We start from the raw sequence: 14738 nt of genomic DNA on the forward strand, positions 1-14738 counted from the left end.
TCTTAGTCTGTAACTGCAAAATCAGACTATAAGGAATAAGCAAAAACATCTAGAAAAAAGAAGCAAAAGCATAGTAAGCAAGAGGAAAAGAGAAGAAAAAATTAACATTTAGCTCATTCAGATATTCTCCAGCATCATCGATCAAGCCCAAAACAGCAAGCTAGTATGCAAGGACAGTCATACTAAGTGTTTAAAACAAATATCCATCCCGCCACCGCACATGGAAAATATAAACCGAACCCGAGTAACAAAGTGACATTACTATCGCAATTTTTCCCCAAGGAAGTTTTAAGGAACATATTACAGGAAGACATATAGCTGAAGTCCAGCTAGTAAATAGCTTTCCAATAATTATTTGCAATAAAATCTATTTCATATACTCAGTAGCCTTTGAAGTCTGCTCCCTTAGTTTTACAAAACGACCTGGAAAATGACAGATGTACCAATCTGTCTAACAGTAGCTGCTGGTACAAAGGACCTGAAAAATGTATTTGTATGTTTCATATAAAGTTTTGGATTTTCAGTTTCATTTAACAAAATTACATATGATTATTTTGAGAGAATGCTATTGGCTGAGCTGATCTAGTGTTTCTTCAGGGAACAATTCCACAACTTTATGGGGGAGTGGGAGGGGGTTAATGTTCTCAAATTGAGCAGTAGTTTTCCTAGCCTTTGTTCATTTATACATCTTTACGTAAAATACTTGTTTCTTCTGCAATTTGTAATTCCTGAGTTATCCGCGTAAAATTCTGAGGTGAATTCTTGGGTTTCACAACCAGTGTTAATGACTTTCAGATGATTCTGTTTGTGAACTTTTATGCATGAGTTTATTCCTTGCCAAAGATCAATATTGATATCGTACCTGCTTAGAATTAGTAATAGGAGAGGGGGAAAAAGATAGAGATAACTAAAATCATTACTGGCATGTCTGCTCTGTGTGCATTGGTGTACAGCTGTACATTTTTCAGGGACAGATGGGCTTATTGAAATAAACAAATGCTGCAAAGTCCAATCAATACAGACAGAGAGAGAATAAAGCACTTTAAAACATTTTCTATTGAATTCCTGAGTCCAAAAAAAGGCTTAAAATAAAAATGCACAGATGTACAAAATGGTACTTTTGATGTTCTTCTTTATAAAAGGGCTGACTTCTGTTATTCAGTCAAAGTGTCAACATACATTGTGCAGTATAACTGAGAGAAATGTCAAGCACGGTACTCTCAATTTCTTTGTAATTTCATCAATAACACTCTTATTTTAAGACAAAGCAATGCCTATCAAATCTGTGTAGAATTTTAGTTTTGTTAGAGATCCAACTGAGTATCTCAATAGATTTATTTATTTTTTTTTTTACTAAAGAGGATCAGAAAAACATCAGCAACAGGTCTACACTTGAGACGCAAAAAAGCAAGATTTTCATTAAGGACTTTCTTAGGAGAGGGATGAATACAGAACCCAGAGAAAGCTCAACCAATATGTATGATCAGCAAAGCAGCTGTGTATTTCTGGAGGCCAACAAGACATAGAGGAGCTCATAAACTGTATTCTGTACAAGGGTGACTCCAACTCCAGTGTGTAAGAACTCCCAGCTTTTACCAAAAAACCTGGTATGATTGCTATTTGTAATCTCTCATGGACTGAAAGGTGCCACAGTGAGACATAGCAAATTTTGAAATAACTTGCAGTAACTGAAGATAAAGTTCAGAAGAAGTAAGAACCATAACTGAACTTTGGTTAGAAGTGCTCTGATCACTAAAAACTTCCCTTCCTAGACCCACAAAAGCCTATCCCACCTTCCTAACAAGTGTCTTATGCTGGGACAGCTGTTATTTGTAAACCTAACGATTTCAGTCATTCCGTACATTCAGATATGGAGCACTGGAACAAGTAAAAGAGAAAAAAATTATACTCGATAACTGGAGTTTGTCAGGCGTCAAAAACAGAGACTTGGAAAAATACCAGGATAGACTTTTTGGGACAGGGAAGAAAGATGATCAACCATCAAAATGGCTAATGAAGCACAATGTGGTTTGAAATCAAACTTCAAAACTGATTTAAGTAACTGGCAACCTTTTTGATGACTGCTGCTAATGACAGGTGGTACCTCTTACAGTTCTGGAATTGGGCACAGTGTCATCACTGTACATGCTGCAGTTGACAAACTCCAAAACTTAGACTTTGAAAGACAAGAAGTATCCAGAATCCTGAGTTACGATAGACACAGAATCACATAATTCAAAGGGTAGGCCAATGCAATTGACAGTAAACAAAAATAAACATTTTAAAAGTAGAATAACTACACGTTAGAGTGCAGGGTAGGCCGCGCTGTGGCACTATACTTCTGAAAACTGGAAAAGAAAAGATTCCCGTAGATAGCAATACCCAATCGGTAGAACATATCCACACTTCTCTTCCTAAAACAGCATAAAAAATGATGTTTGAACATTATTTGCATTACACTTTTTCTCTATGAGCTAGTCTACTGGAATTCAAAACGTAATCTCTTGTCATTTGACTGACCTCATGGTTTGGAATCAGATGCACTGCCCTCTTTCTGAGAATTTGGGAATGAAAATAGCGCTAAAGTAAAAGTGATCTTTGTGGAACAAAACTTTGGTTAGATTGGGGTAGAACATCACTCCTCAAAAGTGGCACAAGAAGAATGGTTACAACAAGCCACCAATACTACACACAGGAGGAATGGTACTAGAGATCACTGTATGCAGTGGGCTTCCAATCCTACAAATGGTACAGAAAAAAAAAACAGCAAGCAACCATTTCACAATGACACACCAGAAATAAAGAAAAAAAACACATGATCTGTGTTTGGCCTTTAACAACAGTGAAGGTTCAATGTGGTGAAGTAGTACAGAGTAGTATTTCAGTTTAAGAAGTCAAAATTTTTAAATTGTGCAGGCAACAGTATGGACAGTTTTGACATAGCTTTGCTTATGCAAAAACTCATTTACTTCCTGTCTGGATATATACTGTCACCACAGTGCTTTTGCATCTCAGACTTGGCCTGTTTCCTGTACCAACAGAAAATGTGACTTTGGTTAAGGACTACTGCAGATCAAGAAATTCACACTTAATAATAACTTAGTGGAATGATCAGTGCACTGTTCCAATTCCATTGCAAACACAGCTATTTCTCTGTTGAGTTACAGGACGAGGGAGAAGTCCCTGCAAAGAACGACCTTACAAGAAAGCAAAACCAGTTAAAAGTGTCGAATCTGCAGAACTTTTATAAACATGCATACATGTTAATGAAAAAAAGCATTCATTATTGCAAGGAAGTAAGAAGCATGTCTAAAGCTACTGAATTTTGGCATTGGAAAGAACATTTTACAGAAGTGCTGAAGTAGCCGTAACTTCAAAATTTTGTATCTCAGTATGATTTCAGTATTTACTTTTTTTTCAGTGAAAAAATATGTTTTGGCAGCTGATTCAAGGCAAAATTCATATTTTCTATTTACATTAAAAGTGAACGTTTCTTTCTCTTTTCCCCATTGCTTTTAAGAACCAAGTTTGAGTAACTTAACAATGAATTATTCACTCTGAATCTGCGTTCACTTATAACGTGCCCCTGAAGCACAAAGTCTTCTTACAATGTCCCCCAACTGGGGCATTTGCCTCCGAGGGTCAGTGCTGGGTTTTGCTGGGCACCTAAAGTCACCACAACAGCAGGTAGCCTTTCAAGCAGATCATGATTAAAATTGAAGTCAATTCCGGCTTTAGAAGTCTGTGAGCCAAGCCAATTTGTCAGCAACTGGTAGCGGGCAAAAGTACAAATTTCTATCTGGCCTATTGAATAGCTGATTTGAGTTTGTTTTCTGGAAAAACAGTAGCCTTAAAAGCCAAACACTTAAGAACACAGACAGACACTTGGCCAGCATCACACCATGGCTTCCTTCCACACTTCGTGGAGCTAATTGGAGGCCCTAGTCTGCAAGTGCTCTGCATGCATAATGGGTCCGTGGGCCATAAACATATGCTTCTTTTCCATGTAACAGCACTCCAGCTTTAATTGTGAGGGCCAGAGGAAGTGAGCAAGAATAAAAAGATTATACTTACTGTAAGGAACACATTCATACTGAACTTCTAGATATTTGTATGTTCCAGGACAAGGATCAGGAAACACATCTGACCCAGTAACTACTATACACTGTGTTCGGTTGTTGCACCTGTAATGGGAAAAGAAAGCAAGCTAATTAATTTAAAATTACATTTAATTTGCAAGTTCATGCTAAAGCACTATATGCAATGCTAACTCTCTTCACACTTGGGCAGTTGGATCCATAAGACAACAAAGTTAATTAACAGTAGATCAGTCAAAGTCCATAAATAAGGCTTCAAGACAGTATTTCAGTTCAGGCTTCATACTTTTTAAGTTTGGAGATTGATGTTATCTCAAATGTCACTCGTTCCCACTGGTAGAGACAGCTGTCCCAAATATATACTGATTTGACACTACTGTTCAATAAAATCAAAGCAAAATGCAAAGATGATACAAAATGAAAAAAATGTGCAATTTTGAATAATCTACAATAACACAAATGAGCAATTCCTTCCTGCTTTAGAAATACACATATTACTGAATGCTTTTACATCTCAGAGTGATTTTTGTTGTGATTCAAGGAGACTATTTTGGTTGGAAGAGTTATTGTAGACAAAGAGCATGAACATTGCCATTTTAATTATTTTAAGAGCAAATGGTGGACTCTCGAGCTTTCTCTGTTAGCTTACAGGAAGAGATAAAGAATGACTGTATGAGGAAATAAGAAAAACGTTTTTTAAAAAAAGTACTGCAATAAAATTAATTAAAATGTATTTTAGAGGAGACTAATTACCGAAACATATACATGATTTGCTTAACAATGGAAACCAATGCATTTTAATACAAAGATGATCTTTATTATAATGCCTCTAACAACGAGAGTCTACTGAATTTGATGGGTTTTGAAGGGTTTTTTTAATAAAAATGACCACGAGATTTAATTTTTCCACAAAAAAAAAAAATAGCTTGGAAGTTAAAAGTGAAAAAACAATCACCTAACCCTAAAGAGATGGTCAAACTGTAATTCAGAAAATACTGTCAGAAGCAAGTGGAAGAAGAAAAAAAAGAAGGTCAGGGAGTTTGGTGACCAAAAGAAAAAGAGCTTGACTGATCTTCTCAGGGGTTAGTTTTGTTTGTCAGCCAACTGAATAACAGAAGTCTGAACTTAAGTAATAGTCTAGCCTTTGACTCCAGCTGTACATCAACTTCTCTTTTGCCCTACTACTTCCCACACTCTCTGAGTACCACATCCCAAGCTAAAATAATCTATCTTGCATCAACAGCTCTCCACGGCTGTACACTGCCAACAGGTGTAAGAATAATTCACGCTACCTCATAAAAGGTAGAGCAAGCACATTTGAAGAACTCTGATACAGATCACTTTCCTTTTTACAGACTAATCAAACTAGCACAGAGTTGGTCAGGACATGCTGTGCCTCTTGCTGAGCGAACTAGGGAACACCAACTCTTCTGACTTTATCAGTTAATTCTTTTGTTTTTCCTTTTTTATTTTTTTTAAGCTACTTATTTCTAGCCTCATAAGGCTCATAATTGCAGAACTAATCAGAAATAGCCAGGGATTCCTGTATATACACACAACCACAGATACAGATAAATGGTGAGGAATTCACCTGTCACCTCTGTGCTGCTTGTGGCAGTGACTTTCCAGAGCAGAAAGATAAGGCACAGGTAACGTCACATCACTCCCAATAGCACTATTATTCAGTGCAACAGCTTGTACAGTATATTAGAGAGTCTCTAATGAGTACGACACATCCAATGGCTTTCAGACCCACGCCAAAGTGATGAAATGTACACCCAACTTGCAGAGAAAATCACTGTACTGAATCTGTAATACTGAAAATGTACAAGACAGTCACTTTTTTGTACTCACACGAAGGTCAAAGTGCTGCTCTTGTATGTGTTGTGTAGGTGGACGCTGTAGAAGCAGGAGAAGGCAATACGGCCCCAAAACTCATAGGGGTCTCTGTTCTAACCCCCGTACGGGGTTTTTTATGCCCCACACCTCAGGTCAGACTAATTAGCATGAGAAAACCTTGGATGTAAGCTTTTGTGATCAATTTCTTTAAATTTCTTTCTGTTTCGTCAGTGAAAATCGTATGCTGAAGCCAAAATAATTCCTACAAAATACTTTGTGTAGTGCATCATTCAGTATAATGGTTTCCACAGCTTTGAGCTGTATGAAACTTTCATTTTACACTTGAATGAGTGGCAATTAAGAGAGAAATATTGATTTGTTACAAAAGAAAATGGATACATATTTGGAGAAATTGCTTGAGAATGAAACTGATGAAGGTCATATTTAGCTGTGGGAAAAAAGAGTTCTACTAGCAGTATTTGTAAATCTTATGAAAAAGATTGACTCTTGTTCCCCTACGAAAAGTTGTTTTCCTCTCTTTCATTTTCCCCCAGTGAAAGACTCATAATGCTGCCATCAGTCAGGAAACTGAGAAGAACTTCATGCTAGCTTGTATTGAAAGAAAGCATAACAATTCAGAAGAAAATGCAGTATTTTCTTCTTTGTACAGTAAGTGTCACTGTCAAACTTCAGGCATTGAGTGGTATTTACAGGAAGCGTTTGACCTTCTAAAAACTTTTGACTATTTCTTCATGCAAGATTTGACCGATGTGCATATGGCCACTTTTTGCTCACACCTGGCCAAAACGAAGGAGACCCCAATTCCAAAACAATCACCTACGCCCACTGCTGCAGTACATGGCAGTGCTACAAAGGACACCACCACCTCCTCAAGAAGTGCAATTACTTGGATAACTGAATGAATAGAAGGATTTGTGCTTTAAGCTGCAGTTTTTTTACGTACAAATCACTGATTTTCCTGCATTGCTGGTTGCATTTTTTAAAACCTGAGTAATTTTCATATAAGGTTCTGATTTTGACGCATTTCTAAGATTTCAAATTAAAGACACCTGATTAAGATATTCACATTTTAAAAAGTTGACATTCAGGTAACTATTTGTTACAGTTAGTGGTCATATTTCGATTCCAGTGAAACCTTTAAAAAAACCAAGAGTGACTACAGTGGCTGTCAATCCTGATTCATAGGTAACAGACGAGATGAAGTGTAAGTGGACTTTTAGAGGTAGTTCTGAGACAAGCAATTCAGGGAATTTACACTACTGCGATTTGCTCTCTGGACAAATGAAAGTCTTCTGTCTGCTGCATTGTCTTCTTCCCCTGTAAAACCAGGGATACTAACTTCTCTATTAGTTACTGGCCTACAGTTCTGCTGCTGCCTGCAAAGACCATTTTACAAACTGATAAAGGATTCAGTCGAACTTCTTTAAGACAAGAAGCACTGAATTCTGTTGTATATTGGAAAAAGATACTCCGCTCTCCACAAAATAACACTAAACAGCAGATTATCCTATGTGGCTACAGATTATCAAAGCTACCGCATTACTGACATAGCAGAGCTTCATAATTTTGAGAAACCTTTACACTTAGAAACACAATGCTCAAAGAAGAGCATATTACACTGTTACAGCCTTCAACTCAATCCTGTGACCCATTTTCATTACTTTTTGTATGGGCAAGCCCCTTCTGAGTGCTGCCACTCCATGGGATTCTCCAAAACAAGACTATAGTGGAAATAACGTTTCTGGCGATTTGCAAAATTGGCCTAGATACCATCAGGGAAAAAAAAATCCTCACCTTGAAAATCTTAATTGGCAAATATCTTGAAGTCTCTCATTAATTTTAACCAATGTTATTTTTTTCTACATGATATACTGTTAGTTTGGTCCATCTATCCAATCTCTTTTAGAATTGTTCCAACTGAAGGCACAATACAAATCAGCTCTAATTCCTGCAAATTTAAGGAGTCAAATCACAAATACTTTAGTGTTTGTGTCTGTAACCTAGCGTTTTAAGTTTTCCACAGGTTTCAAGTACCATTTAAGTGTTCTGTAAAATGTGTAACTGCATACTTCCCTAGCTTATGTTAAAATACGCAAATTCTCATGCTTTTATGTACAAATTTAAAATTCGTATGATCTCACACCGAGAAATGCCTTCACACTTAAGGCATTCACAATATTGACAAAGATTTATGACACAATGACTTTGTCATTTACAAGGAAATAAAGCAGATCGGCAAAGGACTCTACACAAACTCAGTAACAGTTGACTTAGGAAAGGTAATATATGGATTAAATTTTAAATCCTAGTTAGGAAAAGACTAACTGTAGCACGGAAGGAATAATTCAGGTTCCTGTGCTAGTGGCAGAAAGAATTTTGCAAGGGGAAATGTAGGAAGTATCATTATTCTCATGAATGCAAGGAGTAATTGTGTACTCTAACACTCGTTTCTTCAGTATTTTAGTATGAATGAAGAAAGGTTAAATTTTCATAATGCAGATGCATCACTTAAAGTAATCTAAAAATCAAATGGAGTGTTTAATTAACAGTTACAGTACAATGTCTGAACTCCTTTCACCTCAGGAAGAAGACAGTGCAAATGAGGAATGGCCCTTTCACATTTCAGATGAATACAGAAAAAAAGGGAAAGTAAAGCAGCTCCACCAGGACTGTTAGCAAGTATCTTCTGCTCACGATGTAGCCATGTCCCTGCTGCATCCATCCTCTTCTGTGCTCAGGCTTAAGGACAGCTATACTTTCCATGATAATATGTTTGCATTTCAACTCTAATCTTGACTTGTACAATTCCCAACAAATCACTTTTGCTCTTTTTTTATTATCTTATGCTCATTATTGCACTTTTCCATGTGCCACATATGCAGATGAGATTCCATGTGCAATCTATTGTGTGAGGTGTTTTAATCAATAATCTTGTTCTGCTGATTACGCAGGGGCTTCTGTTTTGGCAAGATAACATTAGTTTCTCCTGTCATGCTCCAAAAGCTACTGGGAATCTTCAGCAGATCATTAGATATGCTACAATAAAGCTTTGGTACATTCTCTTTTCTTTCTTAAATTACTTCTTCACTGTCCTATCATTCTTCGTCACCGCTGGCATAGCATTATTATTAAAGCTCCCCTGAAACTTGCACTAGAGCTATGTCTCCAGGCCATAGGATGCCATTTTCAATTGAAGCTTCTGCTTGAAAATATAAATTAAGAAAATTTCATTATCTCCTGCCAAGGGCCATTATTCACCACTGTTCTAAGGAAGATTAAAAATGCAAAATCTATGGACTTGAACAAATACTCCGGCATTAAAATGAAAAACACAGTGTATCATGACTGGACCAGAAAGTGAAAAAATGAAATCTGAGAAGCAGATTCTGGAAAGACATTAGGATTACCTGGATGAAATCGATTGACTGAGGGAAGAGGTCATCTTTATGGGTAAGTCACATAAAGATACATACAGTTCCTTTCTAAGTGCTTCTTGCAGTTTGCAAAATTAAGGTATGTAAGAAGTATGTCTACAGTGCAATTTATGCTTCAAATGCTTTTGTTTGCATACTTAACTTTTACAAAGACAGTAACATAAAAGAAACATCATGTAATTTTGAAAAGAATATGGGCTAATGTCAAGCCAGAAATGGGCTAACAAAATAATTTTGGGTATTTCTAATGCTGGATTTCTGTGAATGCAGTGTTTCATTAAGTAAGGTAAAACAGGCCAACACAGAAAACAGTCACGTGTACTTAATTTTAAAAAGAAAAATAAGATACAAAGCCACATTTAATAAATAAGATTAATTTTTTAATAAAATTGTCAATACAGTAAAAAAAAAATCTACCTTGGTATGTTTTGAAACTTTTAAGTCAGATCTGACAATATTTCTCTTTCAGCATATTGATTAAATACTTAAAAGCAAGCATGATGACATGTTCCTGCATATCGCCTGCAGCAACCTGCTTAAACACCACTTGAAGCACGTAAACTCTGAGTTGTAGCACCACATACTCCATATGGTCTTCTTGTTCCTTATTCACCCTGGGTGAGCTGCAGTCTGAGTAAAAAGAGATGGGAATGTGGAATGACTGCATTTCGTGTATTGACTTTTAACAATAGCATACTTTAAATTGAAAAATTCCTGAACATCTTTACCCAGAGTAAATGGCTGTCTTTACATATGTATTCCTAATGGTCTACAACTGTCACGTGAGATGTGCTTCTTCTTTTGTATGCATATTCTCTAGACCTCTACTCCTGTTGTCAAAGTTGCATATGTATGAAGATGTCAAATATTACTTAAATCTACATTTTATTAATTTGATCTTAGAAAGTATGTACTAAACTTACATATAAAATAGCCAAAGAATGGAGATTTTATTTGAGAGGTGTATAGATACATACATATGCAAACACATACCACAGTAGATAAAATTATTTAAAGGAATGCATTTAAATTTTGAGTTTCAAATTCACCTCACAAGAAATGCATTATTACATATTGAAACCTAATGAGTTAGCAAATTGAACCTAACCAAAGCCTGAAAAAAAGACCTGCTAAAAAAACCCAGCCTCGCTATAAGGCCTGATTTGGAGCAGCATTGGCCAGCCATCATTGCAATATCCTTAGGGCTCCAGGAACCGCAGCAGCAGCAGCACAACCCTACCCACGCAGGAAGAGCGAGCGCACACATCCCTACAGAGCCACGCTTCCTCGAAGATAGACATAATCCTGCAACTGGCTTTTAAAAAACCCAGGATGCCACACTGGCAATTTCGCTTACTCATGTATAAGATTTTCTAAAAATTATTTTCAAGTTAGAATCCCTAAAAATAATATGAGGAAATGATCAGGGGCGGGGGGAGGGGGGAGGGAAGCACCAATTTTACCTACCTCAAAGGGAAAACAGATGTAATGTGCTATGGTTGTAGTTTTGATAATCCAAGAAAAAAAACGGGAGATGCATGAGCATGTATGAAAGCAGAATTTGGCCACTGGAATCGTGTCTAGATATCAGAGATCCTCCTGTGACCACTACAGCAGCAAGGAACGCTAAAAATTGGTTTGAAAATTCACAATCCAGCCTTGGGATTTTTTATGCATTTGGCAACATGACCACTACAGCAATAAACCTGGTGACTTCAGATGAAAAATATTTTAGGGGAAAAAATTGGAGAAAATTGTTGCTATTTTCTTTTTAAATATAATATTGATAATTTGTTGAATCTTCCTAATTACTGAGGAAACATGACATAAGGAAGCTAAATAGTGTATAATTAATATTGTAGAAGAAGGTGCACTATAGCATTTTTTCTGTTTGCTCGATAAATACGCAGTAAGATTTAATTGTGTTTTCTTTATACAGTGCAATCTTGTGGGAGTCTAAGGGTACCTATTAAGGACGAAAACTCCAAATAGACAACAAAACACTACAGAAAATATGTAACTCCCACAGGCCCTTTCTTAGGATTACCCAGTTTGACTCACTATCAATGAATGTATATCAGACTTGTATGGCAAAGTAATTTAACAGAGTATTTCTTGCTTTCAACCTCATCTTACAATTTTAATACATTTAGTTATGACCCATTTGCCTTCTAGTATTCAGGTTCTCTAAACTCAAAGCAGTCACTGTTTAAAAGCTCACATCTAAGCTATCAGAGGTATTTTTTTCTTGTTACAATTCATTCTTGTTCCCGTACTTTGCTTATTGGTGTAAGTGCTATTATTTTATGGGGTTGTTATTATTAATGTAAAACTGAAACATCACATAAAACAGGGAAGGGGGAAAAAAAAGAAAAAGGAAAAACGTAATGTAGATTCCAGTGGAATACGTAACTTCTGCCTTGTCTCAGTAATTTTGTAAGTGCTTTTATAATCCCAATCTTCTATCCCCACTACTTTCTACCTCGTATGTGAAAGGCCTACTAGAACTACCAGAGCTTGTGAGGAGCTGACTGTAAAGCAAGGATAGGAAAACTAGGCATCAAAAGATGCAATGAGGTGCTCAAAGTCAACGGCACAATCTCCTGGTGAGGCTTGTGTAGGTACAAGCCAAACCCACGCTTTTTAACAGTATGGAGCAGAAGAGAGCTGCTTTTCAGAAAAAAATGTTTCTAATGCAATACCACCTGAGGAAGAAGAAATGGAAATAAGGTCATATTCATAATCTTTTCATATTATTTATGTGTGTGGGATTACAGGCAGTTGTACATCTGAGTACACCAACTAAGCCAAGCAGATCCACACTGCTGAAAAGTAATCAGTTCAAAAGATCCAATTAAATGTTTCACCATTTAGACAAAATAAATAGCCTGCAGCTATGCTTATTTACTAATGAAAACTTTAGTAGTGCAGCATTGTAATATCTGAGCAATTTACACAGATTATTCACACTGAGTGAGCGTGAGTGCAGCATCATGTCTCGTGGGTTGAGCAGGTTTCAGGGGAGAAACAGAGGGTTGGGTAATCATATCAGAGCTTTACGAAGCAGGGTTTATTTCTGAGGCACAGTGCTGGAGCAGAGCGTATAGAAAACCCAAGTGAAAATCCTGAAGCACAGTGTCTGATCTTTAGGCATAACACTGGAACAGACTTGCAGGAGAAGGGACTCCCAGGTAGAGAGCATAGGATAAGAGTAAAATCCCTTTAAAACTCTTTTTTGCAGCACTGTCAATCTTTTTTATCCATGGCTTGGCATTCAGCGTATTCATAATGTAGTTAGAAGTTATGTAACTTAAGACAGCCTCTGAGTCATTATTAAATGAGTAACTTGAAGAATTACAATATTGAAAACATGTAGCTTTATCCTTCACATTAATTTACACAGATCTTAAATAAATTTTAAAAATCACTCACTTTAATTACTAAAATAAGGTATTTCAAATGACAGGTGTGATTTGTTCATGCAACTTCTGAAATGCAGAAGCCTCAGTACACGTTTATCATTCATGCTTCGACTGGACCTCCAGGTCAGTTCAAGGCAAATTCCACTTGACTCACTACGAGTCTCCTGAGCTTAACACGGCTCTTCCGTTTGCAAAAATGCGTATTCAGCATAAATGCATCTTAGCTCTAACAGGAAGGTAAAACTTACTAATTTACAGAATTGGCTGCTAAGGCAACGTGATTTCACAAGGTCCTTTGGTTTCCCTCTACAATTGACAGGACGAGGACGATTTCAAATGGGGGGTGTGGTGGGGGCAACCCTAAAAGAACTTTAACACATGCGTTCTCCTTGAATAATTAAAAATATTATAGTCTATATCAATTAGGAGCAATTATTTATAAAAATGTTCACCTATTGCAGTTTGCATATAGAAAAACGATCACATTTTAACAAGGGAAATGGGAAATCGCTATGGGATGCCCTACTTAGATTAAATTAGCAAGAAACTTGTTATCGGACCATATAAAAGATACACCATAATAAGACGTGACCTTGCAGAACCTTGGAGCCAATCCGTGATTTTTTCCCCCTGTAACCCTTCCTAATTATCTGAAAAGTTACAGACCCTTTTGTGGCAGGTTATTTTTCTGTGAATAGCGAGGGGTTTGGGGCTTTTAAATATTTAATTAGTCTTCTGATATGCGAATTGTTGCACATGCCAACTGCTTCGATTTTCAAACTGTGTTCATCCTAATTATGTTCAGATTTAGATTGGTCATCCCAAACCTCTCACTCTTGTAATTATTTACTCCTTAAAGATCATTCAGCGGAGAAATATTTTTCACCCTTATGGCTCTTTCTTTCCACAAACGGCTTTTCTGGTCCGTTAATTACCCACTCAGAGGATTACAGTTTGTAATAATGCAAGAGATCCTGCATGTAAGATGAGTTTTACAGGGTGAAAAAGAATAAATTGTTTTTTGTAAACTTGCCTCAGGGAATATCCCCTTTTTGGGTTATAATTTTCATCAACAGAGGCCATGTGCCCACCACTGCATATCTACCAATTCCACAGGGCCACAGAGTGACTCATTTCTACAGCTCAACAGAACTTGAAGCAAAATGCTGAGCAAGAGGCCAAAAGACAACGTGGTTATTTTACGAGATTTATAAAAGCACAATCTGCTAGCAAGATGGTATGGTCCTTTTTCTCATCATCTTAAGGCAGATTTTCAGGGCTCTAAAGTTATATATATTTAACCGATAACTAATAATAAAATTACAACTTTTCTTATTTCATCTGCTGATTTTTTTCCAGAAGTGCTGTCCCTTAGCAGATCTTTAATCAACTCTGTAACAGTGGTGTCATTTCCTATTAAAACGTGTCTGAGAGTCCTTATTACAAGTACTTTCTTTTCTTCTGAGAGGAATGTCTGTCACAAAAGCACTGTTATTCATTACCCACAGTGATGTCTGGATCTAATTATCATCTGGAACGCTTGTAGGGCTTCCAGGTATTGGACTTCCTCTGCAAGAGTATCCTTCTGCTCTAACTTGGAAAGCACAATCCCACTTTCTTCTTTGCAACTTGAAGCTAAGGTATTAAGTTACTCATTTGAGCTGTGCACACTCTGATTCCTGGAACTTCCAGTTTCAAGCCCAGCAAAGTTTAGGGTGCTGCCTGCATTTGCTTCTTTTTACATCTGCAAAAATCCTGCATATTCTGTGGTTGGTTTTTACGCAAGTCAAGCAGATTCACCTCTGTAAATAACACAACAGAAAATTCTCTGGCTTGACTCTGTCAATGCACAGATAATCTTTAATTGTGTCAAAAATACTCATCATCTAATCCTTTTATCAAACTGTCTACCACTGAAGGAGTCT

General features: G+C 36.8%; 1 protein-coding gene across 13 annotated transcripts in view; it reads right to left on the reverse strand.

Annotated features, from left to right (window-relative positions):
- ADGRL2 (adhesion G protein-coupled receptor L2) overlaps window positions 1-14738 on the reverse strand; it is a 127971-nt gene that overhangs the window by 45257 nt on the left and 67976 nt on the right. For all 13 annotated transcript variants that reach the window (XM_086617614.1, XM_086617612.1, XM_086617613.1 and 10 more), the window contains exon 3: window positions 4075-4184. In XM_086617614.1, the coding sequence (XP_086473740.1) occupies window positions 4075-4184 (110 nt within the window). The remainder of the gene's footprint in view (window positions 1-4074; window positions 4185-14738) is intronic.

Source organism: Tauraco erythrolophus, chromosome 10 (genome assembly GCF_009769465.1).
Source record: "Tauraco erythrolophus isolate bTauEry1 chromosome 10, bTauEry1.pri, whole genome shotgun sequence".
In the NCBI taxonomy this organism is placed as follows: Eukaryota; Metazoa; Chordata; class Aves; order Musophagiformes; family Musophagidae; genus Tauraco; species Tauraco erythrolophus.